Source organism: Lampris incognitus, chromosome 15, assembly GCF_029633865.1.
Source record: "Lampris incognitus isolate fLamInc1 chromosome 15, fLamInc1.hap2, whole genome shotgun sequence".
NCBI lineage: Eukaryota > Metazoa > Chordata > Actinopteri > Lampriformes > Lampridae > Lampris > Lampris incognitus.
Window position 1 is genome coordinate 17,741,536 of NC_079225.1, and position 21,617 is coordinate 17,763,152.

Below are 21,617 nucleotides of genomic sequence, written 5' to 3' on the forward strand. Positions count from 1 at the left end.
TACAGCTGCAGGGGCACACTATAATAACGCCAGACACGGGCCGCAAAACAGCCAATCAATCTGTTTCACTGAGACATCACACGATAAGATAATGAAAGACATGGCTGATGAAGCGCTCACTTCCCAACGTGGTATTACCATCGTCTGTCTCGCGGATGGGAAGATGACAGATTCAGCTTCAAATTAAGTTAGCGGCTAATGTAGCATTAGCCCCGTCTGTGGAGCTGGAGAATTGTAGTAAGCACCGGAAAACTTGTTAATTGAACCCAGCAAACCTTCTCATGTGGTAGCTAATGGCAGCTGTGGGCCAACTTTGATTTGAGGGCCAAAATGAAAGGGTGTGGGGCTCAGACACACACACAGTCAGGAAATACAGTCAAGACAACAGTTTGTATTCAGTGTTAATATGAATACGCTGATAGAGAGAACAAGGACACACACTGTCACAGATGCGAAGCACAAACTGCAGTGTGACTTTGTTGAGAAGAGGACGAAATAGGATCATTGTCTTATGTTATAATGTTACTATGTTAAAACCTCATTTAGCAGACGCTTTTATCCAAAGCAACGTACATCTGAGAATACAACACAAGCAAGGATCTAGTCAGGAGGCAACAATGCACGTAAGTGCCAAAAAATCAGGTTCAAGTCTGATAGGACATAGGTGTCAACAGGCAGTGCACAAAGGCACTGCATAGGGTGCAAAGAAGCGATTTTAAAAAAAATACCATCGGGTGTGGTGGTGTTCGTGAAAGAGCTGGCTCTTTAGCTTCTTCTTAAGGATGGAGAGGGACTCAGTGGATTGAATTGAGTTTGGTAACTCGTTCCACCACCGGGGAACTACAGTAGAGAAGAGTCTGGCTAGTTACTTAGGGCCCCCTTGTGGTGGAAGTGCTAGGTGCCTTTCATTGGCAGAGCGGAGTGAGCAGGACTGAGTGTAAACCTGAATGAGGGAGTTCAGGTAGGTGGGAGCTGTTTTAGTTGCTGTTTTCAATTTGATGGAGCCAGTGGAGAGATATGAACAGCGGGGTGACATGTGCTGTTTTGGGTTGGTTGAAGACCAGATGCACCACCGCATTCTGGGTCATTTGCAGAGGTTTGAAAGTGCATACGGGGAGACCTGCCAGTAAGGAGTTGCAGTAGTCAATGTGTGATATTATAAGAGCCTGTGCCAGGAGTTGGGCTGCATGCTCAGACAGGTAGGGTCTAATTTTCCTGATGCTGTACAGGGCAAATTGGCATGACCGAGCAATCAAGGCCACATAAGCCTTAAAGGTTAGTTGGTTGTCAATCATGACACCCAGGTTTCGGGCAGACTTTGTGGGCATGAGTTGGGTTGATCCGAGCTAGATAATCATCTGTTGTTACTGATCTGTTGTTGTAAGGATGGACTGGCTGGGATGACAAGGAGCTCAGTCTTAGATAGGTTAAGCTGAAGGTGGCGTGGTGGAAGGGCAAATAATTTTTTTTTTGCCAATTGTCTTACCAACGAGTATTATAAAACACAACCTTTAAGATCTTACAGCAGCATACAGATTCACTCATGCAAAACATTTTCAAGGGGTCGGGGTCACCCATCCACCCCCCTTGAATCTATACAGATGGTATAGCTTAATGTGAGATGAAAGGCCTTTCTCAATCTGGGTTCTTGTCTGTACTAGTGTTCTTGTGGACTTGTGAAACGTCATCAATAGCAGTCCAAGTACAGTTCCAATTCAAAGTCCGCATCTAGCCAAGTTCAGACCAAATGCCCGGAAGTGTTCTTGCTGGGCCCGCTTTATCAGGGGTGCATCAGGAGGTGACTCGTGTGGACTTGGGACAGCCAAATATCCCAGAAAACATTTTGCACCTACCAGCGGCAATTGCAGAGGGGAGTAAAACTCACAATGGAAAGTTATGATTTTCGAAATACTACTGTTGCTGTGTAACAGAATGTACTTATAAGAGTTTTAGGTGAGAATTTAGTTGTTTTAACTTCAACTCTGTGGTCAATTTATCAAGACAGAGCCTAACTTGAAAATTTGCTGCGGTGTTTTTGGAGATGAGAGGTCCTGCAACCGTGACAGCAAACATGCTCTCAAGATGAATGGGCAGTCAGGACAGGGCTCATGATATCCCGCCAAGAACAGCCTTATCTGAGCAAGTCCTTTTGAAATTTGCTGCTGGCCCTGACGTCTCTGTAGCAGTTAAACATCAGATATATAATTCATTTTGAGTATATCTAATGGGCAATCTTTGGTCTCAGAGTCTAAATCTATTATTTGCTCCCAGACAAATCGGTTTGGCTGAGGGCAAAGTTAAGGTTCATAACTTTACATTTTTCTTTAACTTTAGCATTGTACTAGAGCGCTGCCTTTGTATTCTTGACCAAATTGTCTGCTTGTCTTTATTCCCTATTGTACAAACGTGTTATAATAATGGCTATTATTGTGCACTGAAATTAACATTTAAGCAAATGACATCTGAGGAAACCCAGGCCCTCGTTGACTGGCGGGCGGCCAATGAAAGCCTTTTCACCGGCAGGCGAAATTCTGTCTAAACTGGATGAGTGTATTGAATCTGAGCTCTTGTATCATTGCCTGTATTTCTGGGGAAGGGTTGGAGCCAAATCAGCACGAGCAGATATCTGTCTCTGTTTGAGAAACTTGTACATAAATTCTAAATAAATACTGTTCAGTTTGAAATTCAACCCAGGCAATTCATTCTTGAACACAATGGTGTAATTGTGAATATTCACAACAAAACAAAATAAAAGATTACAAAGTCATATCTACTACTACTACTACTACTACTACTACTACTACTACTACTATTTTCAGCTGCTCCCGTTAGGGGTTACCACAGCAGATCACCCGTTTCCATCTCTTCCTGTCTTCTGCGCCTTCCTCTGTCACACCAGCCACCTGCATGTCCTCTCTCGCCACATCCATAAACCTCCTCTTTGGCCTTCCTCTTTTCCTCTTCCCTGGCAGCTCCATATTCAGCATCCTTCTCCCAATATACCCAGCATCTCTCCTCCACACATGTCCAAGGCATCTCAATCCTGCCTCTCTTGCTTTGTCTCCAAACCGTCCAACCCGAGCGGTCCCTGTAATATAATCACTCCTAATCCTGTCCTTCTTCATCACCCCCAATGAGAATCTTAGCATCTTCAACTCTGCCACCTCCAGCTCCGCCTCCTGTCTTTTCCTTAGTGCCACTGTTTCCAAACCATACAACATAGCTGGTCTCACAACCATCTTGTAAACCTTCTCTTTAACTCTTGCTGGTACCCTTCTGTCGCAAATCACTCCTAACACTCTTCTCCACCCACACCACCCTGCCTGCACTCTCTTCTTCACCTCTCTTCTGTACTCCCGGTTACTTTGAACAGTTGACCCCAAGTATTTAAACTCATACGCCTTCAACACCTCTACTCCTTGCATCCTCGCCATTCCACTTTCCTCCCTCTCATTCACGCATAGGTATTCCGTCTTGCTCCTACTGACTTTTTTTTTTTTTGGCGGATTTTTCCCCTTTTTTCTCCCCAATTGTATTTGACCTATTGCCCCAGTCTTCCGAGCCTTCCTGGTCACTGCTCCACCCCCTCTGCCAGTCCGGGGAAGGCTGTAGACTACTACATGCCTCCTCTGATACATGTGGAGTCGCTGCTGCTTCTTTTCACCTGACAGTGAGGAGTTTCGCCAGGGGGATGAACCGTGTGGGAGGATCACACTATTCCCCCCAGTTCCCCCTCCCCCGCAATCAGGCGCCTCGACTGACCAGAGGAGGCACTAGTGCAGTGACCAGGACACATACCCACATCCGGCTTCCCACCAGCAGACACGGCCAATTGTGTCTGTAGGGACACCCGACCAAGCCAGAGCTAACACAGGGATTCGAACGGCGGTCCCTGTGTTGGAAGGCAATGGAACAGACTCCCACCCTACTGACTTTCATTCCTCTTCGCTTCAGTGCATACCTCCACCTCTCCAGGCTCTCCTCAACCTGCTCTCTACTCTAGCTACAGATCGAAATGTCAGCCACGAACATAATAGTCCATGGAGACTCCTGCCTGATCTCGTCCGTCAACCTGGCCATCCCCACTGCAAACAAGAAAGGGCTCAGAGATGATCCTTGACATAATCCCACCTCCACGTTGAACCCATTTGTCATTCCTACTGCAAACATCACCACTGTCACACTGCCCTCATATATATCCTGCACCACTCCTACATACTTCTCTGCCACTCCCGACTTCCTCATACAATACCACACCTCCTCTCTCGGCCCCCTGTCATATGCTTCCTCTAAATCTATAAAGACACAATGTAACTCCTTCTGACCTTCTCTATACTTCTCCATCAACATTCTCAAAGCAAACATTGCATATGTAGTGCTCTTCTGTGGCATGAAACCATATATTATAGTAAATATACATTACAGTGGAGATGACCTGAGTAGACATGTATTGCCATTATGATTTGAGATGGAGACATCATCAAGTATGTAGCTATTCCAATTGCAGAACGACCGTATTTTGTCCTCGGGAGTTTGTACTCCCAAGTCGAACTAGCCAAGTCTGGACTACCAAGGATGCATGTCCGAACTTGGCATACTTGGTATTGAGAAAGGCCTGAAATGTCAGGTTGTGGGTGAGTTAGAAGCCAGGTTCATGAGGTGCTACACATTTAAAAACATGTTTTCCAAAAGAACTGAAGAAAGGGCTTAAAAGTGAATTGAATATGTTACTCCTATTAAATGCTTTGCAATAATTTATTTCCTCACCATAATAAAAATCATGATTTCAGAGTGTCAAAACAAATTCAAGGGCTTCTGTGTTTGCACCATGGTGTAAATACTCAGGAATGATTGACTCACAACACATACAGTAAGTAGCTCAGCTTGCTCTTGGCTCTACCATTTAATGGGAGATGATGGAGACGATTTAGTGGTTGACTCTTGGAAGATCCATTAAAACTTTAGAAAACCCTATAATGCTGAAAGCCTGGCAGCAGACCTACAGTGTTGAGTTCACAAAATCACTAAAGTGAGCTAATTAGCTCACTGGGTGTAATCTAAGTGAAGTGCATAGGCCTGTCATCAGCAGTGCCTCCCAAAAGAAAAGCAAACTAACAAAAAACAGGTCCAAACCAATTTCAAAATTTCCTCGGAAAGCTTGAATCAACCACAGCCCTTGTTATACAGAGACAATGCCGCAGCTCAGATTTAGCCTGGGTTTAGTGGCCGGGGCCAGAACAGGCAAGTCGGTAAACAGACAACACACAGATTTGAACAGACTTAATCCAAACAGCTGCTTACATCAGCCACAAACAGACCTGCAGGAGGATTAAGTCTCAGCAGATATGTGACACAAAGCAAAGCCACCGTGCCTCGATGCTCGGTCAGTCAACACTGACCAAACTGTTGCATTTATAATTGTGAGCCAGCAGGCAAAAACAGAAACTTTAGGCAGGTGTTGCTTGCTTTTGTTTTCCAGAGTACTCATTTATTCACAGCCTTAAAAGTGTTGTGTTGCTTCAGCATTGACGAATTCACAAACGGAGAGGGACAAACGCCGAACAGGGCGATGGTAAAGGTGAGAAGTGAGTGATATAATGAATGAAGAAAGAGCAGGAAGGAGGCAGGCGAGGGGAGCACGCGCCTGTTTTATGGGGGGAAATGGGGCACAGAAGAGAGACAGCCATGCAGACATGCAGCTGGATGAATATAAGGCCTCTGTGTCAACGCTGGGTGTGTGTGTGTGTGTGTGTGTGTGTGTGTGTGTGTGTGTGTGTGTGTGTGTGTGTGTGTGTGTGTGTTACTGTAGCGCTGAGATCAGGTCTAGTTGGTATTTTGGGCGAGTTTGCTCCTTCACACAACAGACCTGACCCTTATCCTGGCTGGACAGGGTTGGCTTGAGAACACAGGGCAGCAGCACATCAGAGAGCATGAAAAAAAAAACATGAATAAAAGCAAAAAACACAGCGAAGGAAGAGTGGGGAAAAGGGGAGAAGGAGTGAAACAGAGGATAACATAGGGAGATAATTGCGAGCCAGAGAGACTGAGAAACAAAAAGGGACTCACTCTGGGAGCAGGGGGTCCGTGGTCATCCAAAAACGTGGACTCACCTGCCAAGATACAGTTTACCCATTAGGATTCTGTCGTGTTCATAGTGCAAACAAAGGACAACTCAATATGATGCAGAGGAAATGACAAGAGAAATTAGCATCGCATGAGCATCGCATGGCCGACGGCACTATTGTTTTTCTTTTAAAAATGCGGCAACGATCATTCGGAAAGGGTTAAGAAGTTCTCGGTGCAACACAAAATAAAACACTGATTTATATGTTTTGCAAAGAGTTGAACAATGACTGTGTGTTGATTTTAACGGAAAGCACACAAAAGATCATGCCAGAAGCTTTAAATTATTCTGTTTGACATCTCGCTCAATTGCAGTGTTAAAAACATTCGAACAGCCAAAGACACTGACTCACACACCGAGGAGCTCTCAAAAGGAAAGAAAATATTCCAAACTAGGAAGCAAACTTGGAACTGCGACGGCAGCTTGAAACCCAGTCTTAGAAGAGCAAAGTAAATGATAGCTGCATGCGGAGATGGACGGGCCCTCGAACCTCGCGTCCGTCAGAGGGTGTGGCAGCTGTGGTAACGCTAGTGGAGGTTGATTTATGCATCTTACAGTATACCACTTGTTTTCAGTTTTTAAAAAAAGGGGCTTAAATTCACTCATTATATTTCCTATAGTGAAGCCAAGTAATCATGTTATCTGACTATAATAGACTACCATTAGAACACACTGTCTTAAATAAACTGCTTGTAGAATTTTTCAAAACTTTATATATTAACCATAATGACATCTGTAGTGTTGCAGGTCAATACTGCCCCGTATAGATCTCGTTTAGAAAATAAGGTAAAAAGTCTTTTTTCTTTCATAAAACCAAACTTTGTTGTTCAAAATAGCAGATGCAAATTGATCATGAACATGAACAAAAGTGTGTGTGTGAAGACATACACGTTCATGAATATTAAACATTGCATGTAGGAGATAACTATCACTTACTGTGTAGTGTACACTTACAGGAAACAGGAAGTGATAGTTATCTACACTATTACACATTTAGTGCATGTTACAGATAACAACACGCACAAAATGTACATTATGTTGCTGCATTTCAAATGTAGAGCTCCTTCTTCTGCCTTGTTCCCCATTTCCCAGGGGTCGCCACAGCGGATTTCATAGTTTCCGTTGGTACCCTGTGAGGGCACAGCACCAATGGCAGTCTTGTCAATCCACATAACGATTTGGCAAAATTTCACGTCGGATGCCCTCCCTGACACAACCACTAACCCTATGGACGATAACAACAACATATCATAATATCAAATGTATTGTAAATGTGCATATCAAATGTAGAGCACACACTTTAAATGTCATGTAAACCAATGGAAGTTTATAACATACAACTTTTTTTACCACTTCCTGTTGTTAGTTACACAAGCATGTCATTAATGCAGCTACTGTGGACAGCTACTACTACTACTACTTTCGGCTGCTCCCGTTAGGGGTCGGCACAGCGGATCATCCGTTTCCATGTCTCCCTGTCTTCTGCATCTTCCTCTGTCACACCAGCCACCTGCATGTCCTCCCTCACCACATCCATAAACCTCCTCTTTGGCCTTCCTCTTTTCCTCTTCCCCGGCGGCTCCAGGGAAGCTATTATCCAGGCTACTTTGGACAGCAAATTTTGAAAATGCAGTATTTCCTGTTTACATTGTATGGTGCCATTGACTGGCTTGAAACGATAGAAATGTCATTAAATGAGACAATATTTTGATTAAGGGTCGCTTTACACACTACTAGTTAAGTTGCGGCTTAAGTGATCGTGGTGCGACCTAAATTCAGTGCGGCTTTAGTTTGAAACTAGCTACCCCGAAGGTAAGGCTGAGGTGGACTTTACACCCAAACTTATGATAGACCTTACACTCTGCTTGTGCAACTGGCTGCAGAAATATTATCAAGCATGAGAAATTTGGGGCAGATTGGACAAAGTACATTCGAGTCACAACTTCCTGTCTCATGGCAAAATACGCAAATTGACTGGCACACTATGTCAAGGGCGTTACATCCATCCAGCCATCCACTATCCAAACCGCTTATCCTGCTCTCAGGGTCACAGGCATGCTGGAGCCTATCCCAGCAGTGACTGGGCAGCAGACGAGCAGACACCCTGGACAGGCTGCCAGACCATCACAGGGCCTACACATACACACACACACACACACACATTCACACCTAGGGACAATTTAGTACGGCCGATTCACCTGACCTGCATGTCTTTGGACTGTGGGGGGAACCGGAGCACCCGGAGGAAACGGAAAACTTAAAAGCTTCGCAGTTTCGCATCACAAAGGTCTTTAGATGTCACAGACCAAATCTGAAGTCTCTCCGGTTAAGTACAATGCCTGGAAATGGCAAAATCTGCACAAACATTGCACAGTAAATTCAAAATGGCTGACTTCCTGTTGGACTTAGGGTATGGTTTCAGAAGGCTTTTTTGTAAGTCTGGAGATGTTGCATCTGCCTACCATATTTCATACATCTACATCAATTTTAAAGGTGGGGGCTTTGACTTTGAAAATTGTCAAGGAGTGCTATCGAGTCAATTTGTTAGGTCCAAGCCCAAGACCCATATCAGATACTAATTTTTTCCACTTCTGATTCATGTGCAAAGTTTTGTGCGTTTTCGAGCACCCCTAGCACCTCAAAAATGTGTTCAAAGTTAAAAACAAGAGACGGAATAATCTGCACAAATACAACAGGGCCTTCACACCACTCGGTTCCTAATAATAACGCAATTATATTTGTGTACACTGCCCAACTCTATCTCTCAAATAACTATTATCATTAGTAAAAATTGAAAATGGGAGATGTCAGTTCAGTGCCACATATAAATACCCACACAGTTGTTCACAGATACCCACATTCTGGAAACCCTTCCATCTCCTTTCATTGTCATCCAAAATAGACAACAAAAAAGACTGCGTCGCTCTTCACAGTTATGAAGCTGGACGTCAAGAGGAGCGTTACAGCCCAGTATCTCAAACACTGCGAAGCCATTTCATACTGGAAACAATAGCACCCTTTCAAGGCTGCCTCGCACTGAGGATCTATGCTCTCCTTTCAGCCCACTCTCCAAATCCAGGCCCTGGCGTGAGACAGCGGCCTTTTCTTCTCCGGCACATGAAGCCTGTCCAAAGGCACTCAGATGCTATACTTGCCATCACCTCTACACCATTCAGGTGGAATGCAAAGAGAGGAGGAGCGGAGAGGGAGCGTGAGACAGAGGCCTCCGTCACACCAAGCACTGAAATTCTGTGTGTATGTGGATACGCTAGTACTGCACGATTCGAGGTAAAAGTCATATTGCGATTATTGTGGACAAAATTGCGATATAATAAATTCATACATATACCAATAATACAAATTTGCCCCGTTGCCGCGACGTGTAGTGACTTAAACTTTGCATGTTTTACACAGCACCTCTTGCTGCTCAATGTCGCTGAGCTTGAATCCAAAATATCGCCATATAACAGGTCAGGTTTTTCTTTTGCCACCAGTTCATCAGCGTTAACCTACTCGTTGACATCGGTATCCATTTTTTCCTTCTTTCTGGTCTGTACACAGCACACCGGATAGTCATGTGACCGCAGACTTCACACACTTCACTGCCTAAACAGAAACTGATTGGTCATCTCTTAATTATGGGCGTAGATACGCAGACTGCACACAAACAAACAGACGTTCACATGCGCACATTTTATTAATTAATTAAATCGCAGCCTTTTGCGGTTATATATAATTACGCAGGCTGACATCGCCATTGCGATTAGATTAATCGTGCAGCACTAGGCAGTGTTGTAGTCCGACTCGAGGCCTGACTCGTGACTTGACTTGGACTTGAGCACTTATGACTTGGACTTGGACTCGAGCATTGACTGCATTTGGACTCGGAAGTTGGAGATGAGGACTCGGACTTGTTAATTGATAAAGACTTTTTTGTTTTTGTTAGTTTTTTTGTAATAGGCCTTAATAATTTGGCATCAGATATTGACAGCTATATTAATACCATAACATTGATCACCACATTCTGGTGATCAATACTTTTTTATGGTGTCAGAGTGGAGCTCTGGAGCCCATCTTGGAACTTGACTCAGACTCAAACTTGATGACTTGGACTCAGACTCAGGTAATGGGGATTTGACTCGAACACTGGGGACTCGAGATTTGACTCGGACTCGAGGTGTAGTGACTCGACTGCAACACTGGCACTAGCATACGCTATCTCGACCATGAAAAAAAAAACCCAACCACACCCTTTTGCATTCACACCTGTTCTTTCTGAGCACACGCATTCACGTGGTTTGCATTATGTCCGCGTTACAACCGGATCTCGTCGTTTGTGCGCTGTGTGCATGGCGGACAAGCAAGCAACGAAGAAGCCAGTCTATATAGTCAACAAAAACAACAGTGGTACTTTTCCTTTTTTTCCCCCCCCCTCTGCTTTTTGTCATGGAAGGGATCATCACAATGTTGTTTATACCTCAGCTGTGTTTACAGCTGCTTCAACTGCCACTATAGTGACTCATCCATCATGGATGAGGGGAAAGAGTGGTGACCAGTGACAGCGGCTCACACAGCGGCAGCACGGTGGAAATGAGAACGTGGCAAAATTCATACTATTCAGGCTATGTTTTGGCTCTGAGATAATGATTCTGCCCCACAGATGGTGCTTTGCCACTAATGCAAACAAGCTGCACAAATTGAATTTACACCTGGCTGCCTCCGGCTGGGAACCAATTGAAACGTGAGAATTAATCGTGACTGCAATGCATCCTGCTCGCACTTTCGCCTTTAAAATAACACACACCTTTTTTCCCCACCCTCTATTATAGATGAGGTTATCCGGGTGCAGACTGCATCTCAATACCAGGTGCAAAAGACTGTTTGGGGGAGAGGGGGGCTGAGGTGCTGAGTGGACGGGGCAAAAAGCCGTAAAGAGGATGAAAAATTACATAAGCGCATATTCTGTCCGAGTCTTTGATACGGCAGATGTAACGAGTGCAAAATGAAAATTACAGACACGATCCAGTGCGTTGCTTTATATCTGGCTACAGTTGCTCGCTTGGCGCACATTTAGAGAGGTTATTACAAGCTCATGCTGGAAGTGCGTTTCTAAGACTTGGTAAGTACTGTTTATACTTCATATAGCAGTATGCAGGCTTTGGGCAATTGCTTTTCCACTGAGATCCAATCTGTATTGGTTTGGCTTCAATTCAGCGGCACAAGTACAAACACGTGCACGTAGATGCCGGTGCCTACACACATGTATGCCGGCCTGTATGCACACAAACACATTCGAGCATGCACAGATGCACAGATGCACAGATGCACACACACACACACACACACACACACACACACACACACACACACACACACACACACACACACACACACACAAACACAGATGCACAGGCATGCTCCAATGTTAAACAGGAGGCAAAGTTGCGGTGTGGAATCTGCTCAACGTCCTATGCAAGCATAGCAGCTCATTAAGTCATCAGGTGTCAGAGCGCATGCATTTAGGCATACACCCTAAGGTCTTTCTGACACATACACATAAAAAGACAGACACACACACACACATAGGCAGACAGACAGACGTGATTTTAGGCCGTCTTCCTGAGGAATGCTGAGGGAGCCTTGGGTTTGCAGACCGTGTGGAGGCATCTGAGGTCACAGAAGGGTGAGGATACAGAGAGGCGGACATCTCAGTTCCCTCCTCTGTCATCCATCATGGACAACCCCCGTGTGTGCTTCTCATTAGCCCTTTTTGGATCGGCATTGGAACTAATTTTTTCCAGGGCACGAGGGGCGTAAAAACCTGACAGCTGCCACGCACACCCCCACCACCCACAAAGAGGGGAACGTTATCTTCAGTGGCCATTGTGGGGGTTACTAGTTACCATGTCTGTTGAGCCTGAATTCCCTGTTCATAGAACTGCTCTGAATTAAGAATAGGGGAGTGTGTCTCAGAGGGAACTCAAGATCAACTCAAGAATGTGCAAATCCAAGCCTGTACAGAACAGTCTACAATTTATACCATGCTTTTACTGTCCTTTACAAGTGTGTTAGCCATTCTCTTCTGTCTTTTCTGTGGTTTGCTGCAGATGCCCGATGGCTAGGCTACGTTTTGTTCATCGAAATCACTGAATATTTATACCTCTTCAAGCACACACTAAAACAAACAATAACAAATAAAAAACATCAACACCAGCAATACATTTGACCCCTGAAATTTAGCTCATGTGGAACTAAGCATGCCAATCCCAACAATATAGAAACCACTGACACCTGACACGTGACCTGTGAAATATGCAAGTCAATTGTCGGTGTAAAAAGTGCAACCCAGGTAAGATGACCCTGCAAAATGACCTCGGATAAGGCCAGTGCTTTAAGGCCAGGATGTAACTCTCCGCTTGGTGCAAAAGATAGGTCAGCGGTTCTGTTGAACACGCACACACTGTTGAAGCACATCTGCTTCTGATGAGGTTGCAAGGTGACAGCCCATAGGACAGTTATACGAGGCTAGGTGGTGTGAACTGCTGGATGGGTCCAGGGTAGCATCCTGGGTCTTGTGTGTAAAACAGAAGGTGTAGAGGGAAAGAGTGACAGGTAGGTTGGGCAAGGAGGAGGTGCAGACTGACATTTCACATCAACTTTGATGTTGATGTTCATTTGTCTGCAACCCAGAATCACAAGGAGGTGGGGTTGAGTCTCGTTGGTGCTTACATGTATGTGTATGTGGGTCGGACGTTAAGTGGAGTATGCATAGGTGTGTGGCTAAATGGTTAATTGGATTAGTGTGTCACAAGATCTATAGGGCTTCCTCTGGCTAGAAACAGCAGCATTCCCGCTCCCTGCTGCATTTAGCTAATCAATACTACAACATGGCAAACATAAATCGGTACTGTGGCCAAGCTTTAAATCAAATCAAATCAATTTTATTTGTATAGCCCAATATCACAAATTACAAATTTGCCTCAGTGGGCTTAACAGCAACACAACATCCTGTCCTTAGACCCTCTCATCAGATAAGGAACAACTCCCTAAAAAAAACCTTTAACAGGGAGAAAAAAAATAGGAAGAAACCTCAGGGAGAGCAACACAGGAGGGATCTCTCTCCCAAGACGGACAGCATGCAATGGATGTTGTGTTCACGCAATTTACATAATACAACATTGAAAGAGGATAACAGAATTATAATGGACATAAAATGTATGAAGAACATGATGCACAGGATGCCAAGCAGTGTCCACATGCCAACGGAGCAGTCCAGGACCCAAGCCACGCGACCAGCATCATCATGTAATAAAAGAAAAACTTATGTGAGGAGTGGAAGGGCAGGCAGCATCGAAATGGCGACCACCATCACCATGGAGACCTGGGAGGAGAACCGATTGCACATGCACGCAAGAGAGACTCACATGAGTGAGTAACCAATCAATGTTAACACACGGTGTTTTTTCTCTAAATTTGTATAAAAAACAACAACAACAACAACAACAACAAAAACCCCCACAACTGTCACTATATTGACCAAATGCTGTTGCTAAACAATTCAGCCTCTGTTCATTTTAAGCCCCACAGCCAACGCTAATATAACAGAATTTAGCCACATATACTTAACAACACTTTTTGTGTTGGAAGGAAATTATACATAATTAATGTGTGCAGAAAAACTACTGAGCCCATATATGAAGTGTGCAGATTGGTAGGTGGAGATGGAAAATGCATAAGAAGACCCAAGTGTCCAGCGGGGAGAAAACCCATCCAGTGCTGGTCTTCGCCCCCTCCCCTGTGGCTAAAGCTCTGTGCCTTGTTAAAGCAGATGAATGCCTCGATCAATTATCCACCCCAGTGGATGAATTAATGTTTGTCTCTTGGCAAGCGAGCGCAAAAACAATGCACAGAAAGTCGGGATAATTGGTATTATTAGACGAAAGGAAAATGAAAGTAGTGGGGGGAGAAATGTGATTAAAACTGAGGAGTATTTGAGAAGGACTAAGGGCAGAAAATAAAGTGAGAGCAATACTATAAGTATACTGGGACTTGGTTCAATCTCTCCCGAAATAGAGTGACTATCTGAGAGACAAACCGCATAAGAATAAGTAAGAATGCCGTCAATACTGAAGATGTGAAAGCATTCCAGTATTTGACATGACATATTCAACGCACAGCAAATGTTGGACACGGAGTTTATTTTCCCTAAAAATTATTCTACCGAAGTCACCCATCAAGCTCCGGCAAAAAAACAAAGTAATTCCTTTAGGTGGCTGGAATTTTTTCCTTCAGCGCTGGCCTCCTTCAGGAATGCTACAGTAAGGAAGGGAATTTCATAAACATGTACTTAGGGCACGGCGCGTTTCATTGGCTTTATGAAATTGGTGACTTCGATAAGTAGGGTTTAGGAAAGAACACGTCCCAGAATAGGCCGAGGTGGGAGCGGACAACCACGCAGGAATGGCTGCTACAACAAGGCCAGGAGGAGACACATGGAAATTGCAGTTACAGGGGCCGCGTGCTTTGCTGTGGGACCCGACGGGGAAGTTTCTGGAAGTGCTGCAGTGGAATGTTCTACAAGTATGCACAACAAGACTACAGCTTCCACAACCCTAGAAAAAAAATAAAAATCATCATTCACCACATCCTGCTGTAATTTCTGCAAATCTTCCATGGGCTGAGACAGAGTGAATGAAAGGTACATGCCTCCTTAAGCTCTGGAGTAGATTTGTAGGCATATGGTGCACAGTTTGTGTGTACGTGTTGTGTTTGTGTGCGTGTACAAGAAAGAGAAAGCGAGAGAAAGAGAAACTGGTAAGCTTGAGGTAGATAAACAGATAGACAGACACATAGATAGATAGATAGATAGATAGATAGATAGATAGATAGATAGATAGATAGATAGATAGATAGATAGATAGATAGATAGATAGATAGATAGATAGATAGATAGATAGATAGATAGATAGATAGATAGATAGATAGATAGATAGATAGATAGATAGATAGATAGCCAGCTATGTAAAACACAGCCAGTTTAAAATGAAGCTACACTTATGGTTACAATCTCTACCATATACACCGATTAGCCAAAACATTAAAACCACCTGCCTCAGCCACAGGAGCTACAGGAGCCTCAGAGCCCGCACTACCAGGCTCAAAAACAGCTTCTTTCCACAAGCTGTTGCCCACCTGAACCTGGCTACCCACTGAATGTCTGAACCCAGATATCTGTAGTTTTCATCTGTTTGTATTTTTAAATATTTTGTACTCCAGCTCTTTTTTTTAACTTATTTTTAGCTTTGGTCTTCATGTGTGTATATCTTATACTGTGTTTGCTGTGTTTGTGTCTGTCTTGCACTGTTTGGTGAAGCCACAGCCCTCATTTCATTTCTAACATATGCCTGCACATTGTTTTTAATGACAATTAAATTGAATTGAATTGAATTGAATTTAATTAATATTGTGTAGGTCACCCTGGTGCCACCAAAGCAGCTCTGACCTGTTGAGGCATGGACTCCACAAGACCTCTGAAGGTGTCCTCTGGTATCTGGCACCAAGAGGTTAGCAGCAGATCCTTTAAGTCCTGTAAGTTGCGAGATGGAGCCTCCATGGATCGGACTTGTTTTTCCAGCACATCCCACAGATGCTTAATTGGATTGAGATCTGGGGAATTTGGGGGCCAAGGCAACACCTTGAACTCTGTCATATTCCTCAAACCATTCCTGAACAATTTTTGCAGTGTGGCAGGGCGCATTATCCTGCTGGAAGAGGCTGCCATCAGGAAATACCATTGCCATGAAGGGGTGTACCTGGTCTGCAACGATGTTTAGGGAGGTGGTACGTGTCAAAGTAACATCCACATGAATGCCAGGACCCAATGTCTCCCAGCAGAACATTGCCCAGAGCATCACACGACCTCCACTGGCTTATCTTCTTCCCATAGTGCATCCTGGTGCCATCTCTACCCCAGGTAAACTACGCACACACACCCGGCCACTGACACGATGCAAAAGAAAATGTGATTCATCAGATCAGGCCACCTTCTTCCACTGCTCCATGGCACTCTGACCGGTCTGCAGCTACACAGCCCCATAACACAGCAAGTTGTGATACACTGTGTGTTCTGACACCTGTCTATCATAGCCAACATTAACCTTTTTGAGCAATTTGAGGTACAGCAGCTCTTCTGTGGGATCAGACCAGAAGGGCTAGCCTTCACTCCCCATGCACATCAATGAGCCTTGGCGCCCATGACCCTGTCGCCGGTTCACCAGTTGTCCTTCCTTGGACCACTTTTGGCAAATACTGACCACTGCATACCGGGAACACCCTACAAGACCTGCTGTTTTGGAGATGCTCTGACCCAGTCGTGTAGCCATCACAATTTGGTGTCAAAGTCACTCAGATCCTTACACTTAGCCGTTTTTGCTGCTTCCAACACATCAACTTCAAGAACTGACTGTTCTCTTGCTGCCTAATATACCCCACCCCTTGACAGGTGCCACTGTAATAAGAAAATAAATGTTATTCACTTCCCTGTCAATGGTTTTAATGTTTTGGCTGATCGGTGTAGTATTTGTGCTATATTATAATGTCGGTTCTTTACAATTACCAAAATAGAGAGAGCATATGTAAGTAAGCTCTAGTCATTCTGAAGACATGGGTTATGAATTCTGTGACTCGATGTGTGTGTCTGTTAGCGTGTGTGTGTGTGTGTGTGTGTGTGTGTGTGTGTGTGTGTGTGTGTGTGTGTGTGTGTGTGGTCACCCAACCCTTTGATTTGGAGGGTGGGAGTGGCTGGTGGCTAGACTCATCTTACAAATTACAGAGGGGAGTCGGGCTATGGGTCAGGGTCTCCACCCATTGCGTTCTGCTCCACACAACTACTCTTGCAGTACTGCAACGATGGACAGCCATCCTCAGGGTCTATGTATAGACACTGCCCATATGCTATGTTATTGCAGGTGCCCATAGACCAGATCTGGGTTGGGTGACTAACTTGTGGCATTCTACTCTCTCAAATCTGGGTCTAATGTTACTGAAATGGAGCAGGAGGGCAGAGAGAAGCCACACATGCAAGCACGCGCGCGCGCGCGCGCGCGCGCACACACACACACACACACACACACACACACACACACACACACACACACACACACACACACACACAATCCACTCACACAGACACACACAGGGGCTGGGAGACTAGGGCTGTGTCAGCATGTCATTTGCGGACACCAGTGGCTGCCACTGTGCATGATGCACACAGCAGGGATGGGCCACTAAACTGATGACCCAGCAAAGTGGTCTTGACTCTGGTTGGTTGCGAAAGCAAACACATATTCTGTGGAACAGGAAAGTGTGAATAAAAGACATGCTCAGAGACAGAGGACAGGAGAAGATCAGATCAGAATCGAGGAGACAACATTGTGCTGAAGACAACATATCTAGAAGAAGACCAAGGAAACAAAAAAACAAGGATCAAAACAGACAGGGAGATCATCATGGAAAAAGGATTCATTAGTGATACTATATGACCAACTGGTGGCAATGAAAACGTCTGGTCACGGGTGTCCGGGTAGCATAGCGTTGCCTACCAACACAGAGATCGACAATTCGTATTCCCGTGTTACCTCCGGCTTGGTCGGGCGTCCCTACAGACACAATTGGCCGTGTCTGCAGGTCGGAAGCCGGATGTGGGTATGTGTCCTGGTCGCTGCACTAGCGCCTCCTCTGGTTGGTTGGGGTGTCTGTTCATTGGGGGGGGGGGACTGGGGGGAATAGCGTGATCCTCCCACGTGTTACGTTCCCCCTGGTGAAACTCCTCACTGCCAGGTGAAAAGAAGCGGCTGGCGACTCCACATGTATCGGAGGAGGCATGTGGTAGTCTGCAGCCATCCCCGGATCGGCAGAGAGGGTGGAGCAGCGACCGGGACGGCTCGGAAGAGTGGGGTAATTGGCCAGATACAATTGGGTGAAAGAGGGGAGGAAAATCCAAAAAAAAAAAAAGTCTGGTCATGGCTGAAACAATGACAGCATGTTTGAGCAAAAAAGGAAACATGACTTACATCTCCCTTCCTGCATTAGATAATCACAGGTCGGCTACCACTTATTCTGCAATGCCTTTATAAGCCAGGCATCGATGTCAACCCACTCTGAACTGTCACCTTCAAGCTAGTGAATCTATCTGCAGCGCTCCAGCATCTCAGTCGTCTGCCGTTTCAGAACATTAGCAGACGCTAAAAGGGAGAGAAGGTGCAGTCAATGAAACTGAATGAAGCCAAGCCAAGTGGATCAAATCAAGGAAGTCAGCGCGAGCCGGTGAAATAACCACGTGGGGTCCAGTGAACCCCCTCACCTCTCGTACAGCCCCCAGGCAGTGGCAGGAGTCCTAAAATGGAAAAAAAAAAATGCGGAGAAAAGGGCGATTTCCAGCGTTTTGGAAGAGCAGCTTCAGGACCGAGGTAGCTACAGAGCAGCAGTCTGTTCTGACCCCCGAGTCTCCTTGTGCTCTGTGCCACCGCCAGACACCCGGAGGAGAAGGACCATATTATGGGCTGCGTCATATCTATAATCCCTTTAGTTTAGGGAGGTACACAGGGTACTGCTATTAGCGCTGTTCTGACTTCAACTACTTTCTCTCTCTCTCTTTTTCCCCCCCTCGCTCAACTTTTCCACAGAAACAGGTAAAGATCCCGGGCCCCCGTGCTTTGCAGCAAACTGTCTTTGAAATCAAGTCGCTTTGAAATAAAGAAATGAACCATGAAGTAGAAAATTGGGTTGGCAGTAGAGATTCTAATAAAGGTCTATTGCCACACAGTCAATCCAGGAAAACGGCGGAAAAATAGTCACACATCAACAAGCAAGGGAAGCGATGTGCAGAACAATGCCTTCCTCAACACGATATCCTGTGAGTGAACCAACCTCCACTTTTCACACTAATGAGTGTCATTGGTGGGTCAGAAACGGAAAGTGCTGTTAATCATGGGTCATGGTTCTGCCAGGGAAATCTGATAAACAACATGCGCTGTCAGCTTATTCTGCACGTGCCGTTTCCTGTATGAGACCGTCAGTTTGCTTTTTTTCCCCTTTTTTTTGTGCGGTATGGTACGTACTTCATCTTGGCTTGTGGACATGTGGACTCGACACCAGCTGTCCCACTAGCCTGTTCTTATGGATTAAGAGCTGTTTTAACTAGCCAGTGAGGTTTCCCATACACCCCTACAAACAAAGCCAAATGGAACGGACCCTAAAAGACCTATGACTAAGTGTAACAAAACAGAGCAGATGAAAGAATAGAAAAGGCAACAAGTCATTCAGCCAACAGGAAGTCGTGACACTTGACTTCAACGTGGATGTGAGGAATGCTCCTGGAAGACATTAAGACCAGGAACACGCTAAGGCAGAAATAATGGACGACTTTGGTACTACAACAACACCAATGACAGCTAAACGTCAGCAGCCATCCAAGTGTCCCATTCCAAATGGGGCTCACACTCGGCCTCAGTCGCTTGCATCACTTATTGATGGTGGTTGGTTCAGTTCCTTCGGTGAATTAGCAGATTTGAGTCAGTGTGTCTCAATCAACTGAACTTTCAAGTCTTTTCAGTATTTCAAGTTTTTCGTGGCTTCTGGTACGAGTCCTCAATCAATCAATCAATCAATCAATCAATCAATCAAATCGATGATTTATGGAGAGTGTTCAATAGTCCAGTACACTGCTCACCTGTTAGTTCACCTGGTTTGTTCTGAAATACAATGCAGTAATACTCTCTCTCTCTCTCTCTTTTTCTATCTAATCTGTTGCAAGGTGCGAGGTGTGTGTGTGTGTGTGGGGGGTGTATGTGTGTGTGTATGTGTTTGTGTGTGCATGTGTGTGTATGTGCGTGTGTATGTGTATGGGTATGCGTATGGATATGTGTATGAGTGAGTGTGTCTATGTGATGTTGTGATGAAATGTCTTGTGATTGTGCTGCAAACCAATTTCCCCTAAGGGACAAATAAAGTATCTATCTATCTATCTATCTATCTATCTATCTATCTATCTATCTATCTATCTATCTATCTATCTATCTATCTATCTATCTATCTATCTATCCAGCATTTATGCCAAAAAAACTGCAAGATTATTAAGATTAGAAGTCATTATTTGCACTTTGACCTTTTCCTTAACTAATTACATAAAAGTGTTGGGAGCATCGAATGTTTGGTAAAAAGAAGCTTTTTTTTCTTCAAAAAGGTTCTGTGTTTAATTTTGGTTGAATTCATTTTACCATGCTGTGTCATTTAAAAACAGGAACAATAAAAACAGGTGTTTGCAGAGAAAACTGAAAAGCTGATGTTAGTAGTGGATGTTATAGTCTGATGAAGAATGGCAGAGGCATATGTGATATTCACCCCAAAACGTGCTGTTTCCTGGACTGGATATGATCTAAATCACGGTATTCAGCACATGAATGATGCGACGCCGCGTTCAGCCATGACCTGTTTACTGGTGTCCTGTTGTGCCGCCCCACGCTGCGGTGCAAACAGCACCTTACCGTTCTTTATCAATCATTCAGAATGTCCAATTTCAGACTCAGTACCTATTGAACTAGAAAACTACCCGTTCATACCCGATTCCTTCATTCATTCTGCCCACCTGAAGGCCGACGCTAAACCCAAACTGAACCGCATCGGTCATAGCAGGCGGGGGCTGACACTTCCCCTCACACACTCCACATGACATGTTTCATCTGACAGCTATGGGGGAGGGGGGGCTATTTTGAGAATATAAAAACCCGTGATGTTGAGATGTAGCACAATTAGCACTAGCCCGTTTCTCCACACTTGGAAAAAGAGTCCGCCTCTTAAAATAGACATGTTCCTATCAGCCCTTTCCTGACTTATGCCTCAGACAAACCTCTGTATACATTATACATGCTGGTGTGCCAGCACCCATACCAACATGTACCCTGGTTCTGCGGAATGACAGAAGCTAAGCAGGTGTGGGCTTGGCTAGCACTTGGATAGGAGACCTCCCAGGAAAACTGAGTTACTACTGGAATCGGTGTTGGTGGGCCAGTGGGGGGCATACTTCCCTCTGGTCTTAAAAAAAAAAAAAAACAACAACATAAAAAATCCCAACGCCGGACGTCCGGGTAGTGTGGTGGTCTATTCCATTGCCTACCGCCTACCAACACAGGGATCGCTGGTTCAAATCCCCGCGTTACCTCCAGCTTGGTCGGGGGTCCCTACAAGACAAAACTGGCCGTGTCTGCGGGTGGGAAGCTGGACGCGGGTATATGTCCTGGTCGCTGCACTAGTGCCTCCTCTGGTTGGTTAGGGTGCCTGTTCAGGGGAACTGGGGAGGAATAACGTGATCCTCCCACGCGCTACGTCCTTCTGGCGAAACTCCTCAGGTGTCAGGTGAAAAGAAGCAGCTGGCAACTCCATATGTATCGGAGGAGGCATGTGGTAGTCTGCAGCCCTCCCTGAATTGGCAGAAGGG

The 21,617-nt window shown here is 45.0% G+C and overlaps 1 protein-coding gene across 1 annotated transcript in view; it reads right to left on the minus strand.

Moving 5' to 3' along the window:
- Positions 1 to 21,617, minus strand: part of usta (uronyl 2-sulfotransferase a) — an 83,616-nt gene that overhangs the window by 29,064 nt on the left and 32,935 nt on the right. Inside the window, exon 2 of the mRNA XM_056294822.1 lies at positions 6,067 to 6,110. Coding sequence (XP_056150797.1) covers positions 6,067 to 6,110 — 44 coding nt within the window. The remainder of the gene's footprint in view (positions 1 to 6,066; positions 6,111 to 21,617) is intronic.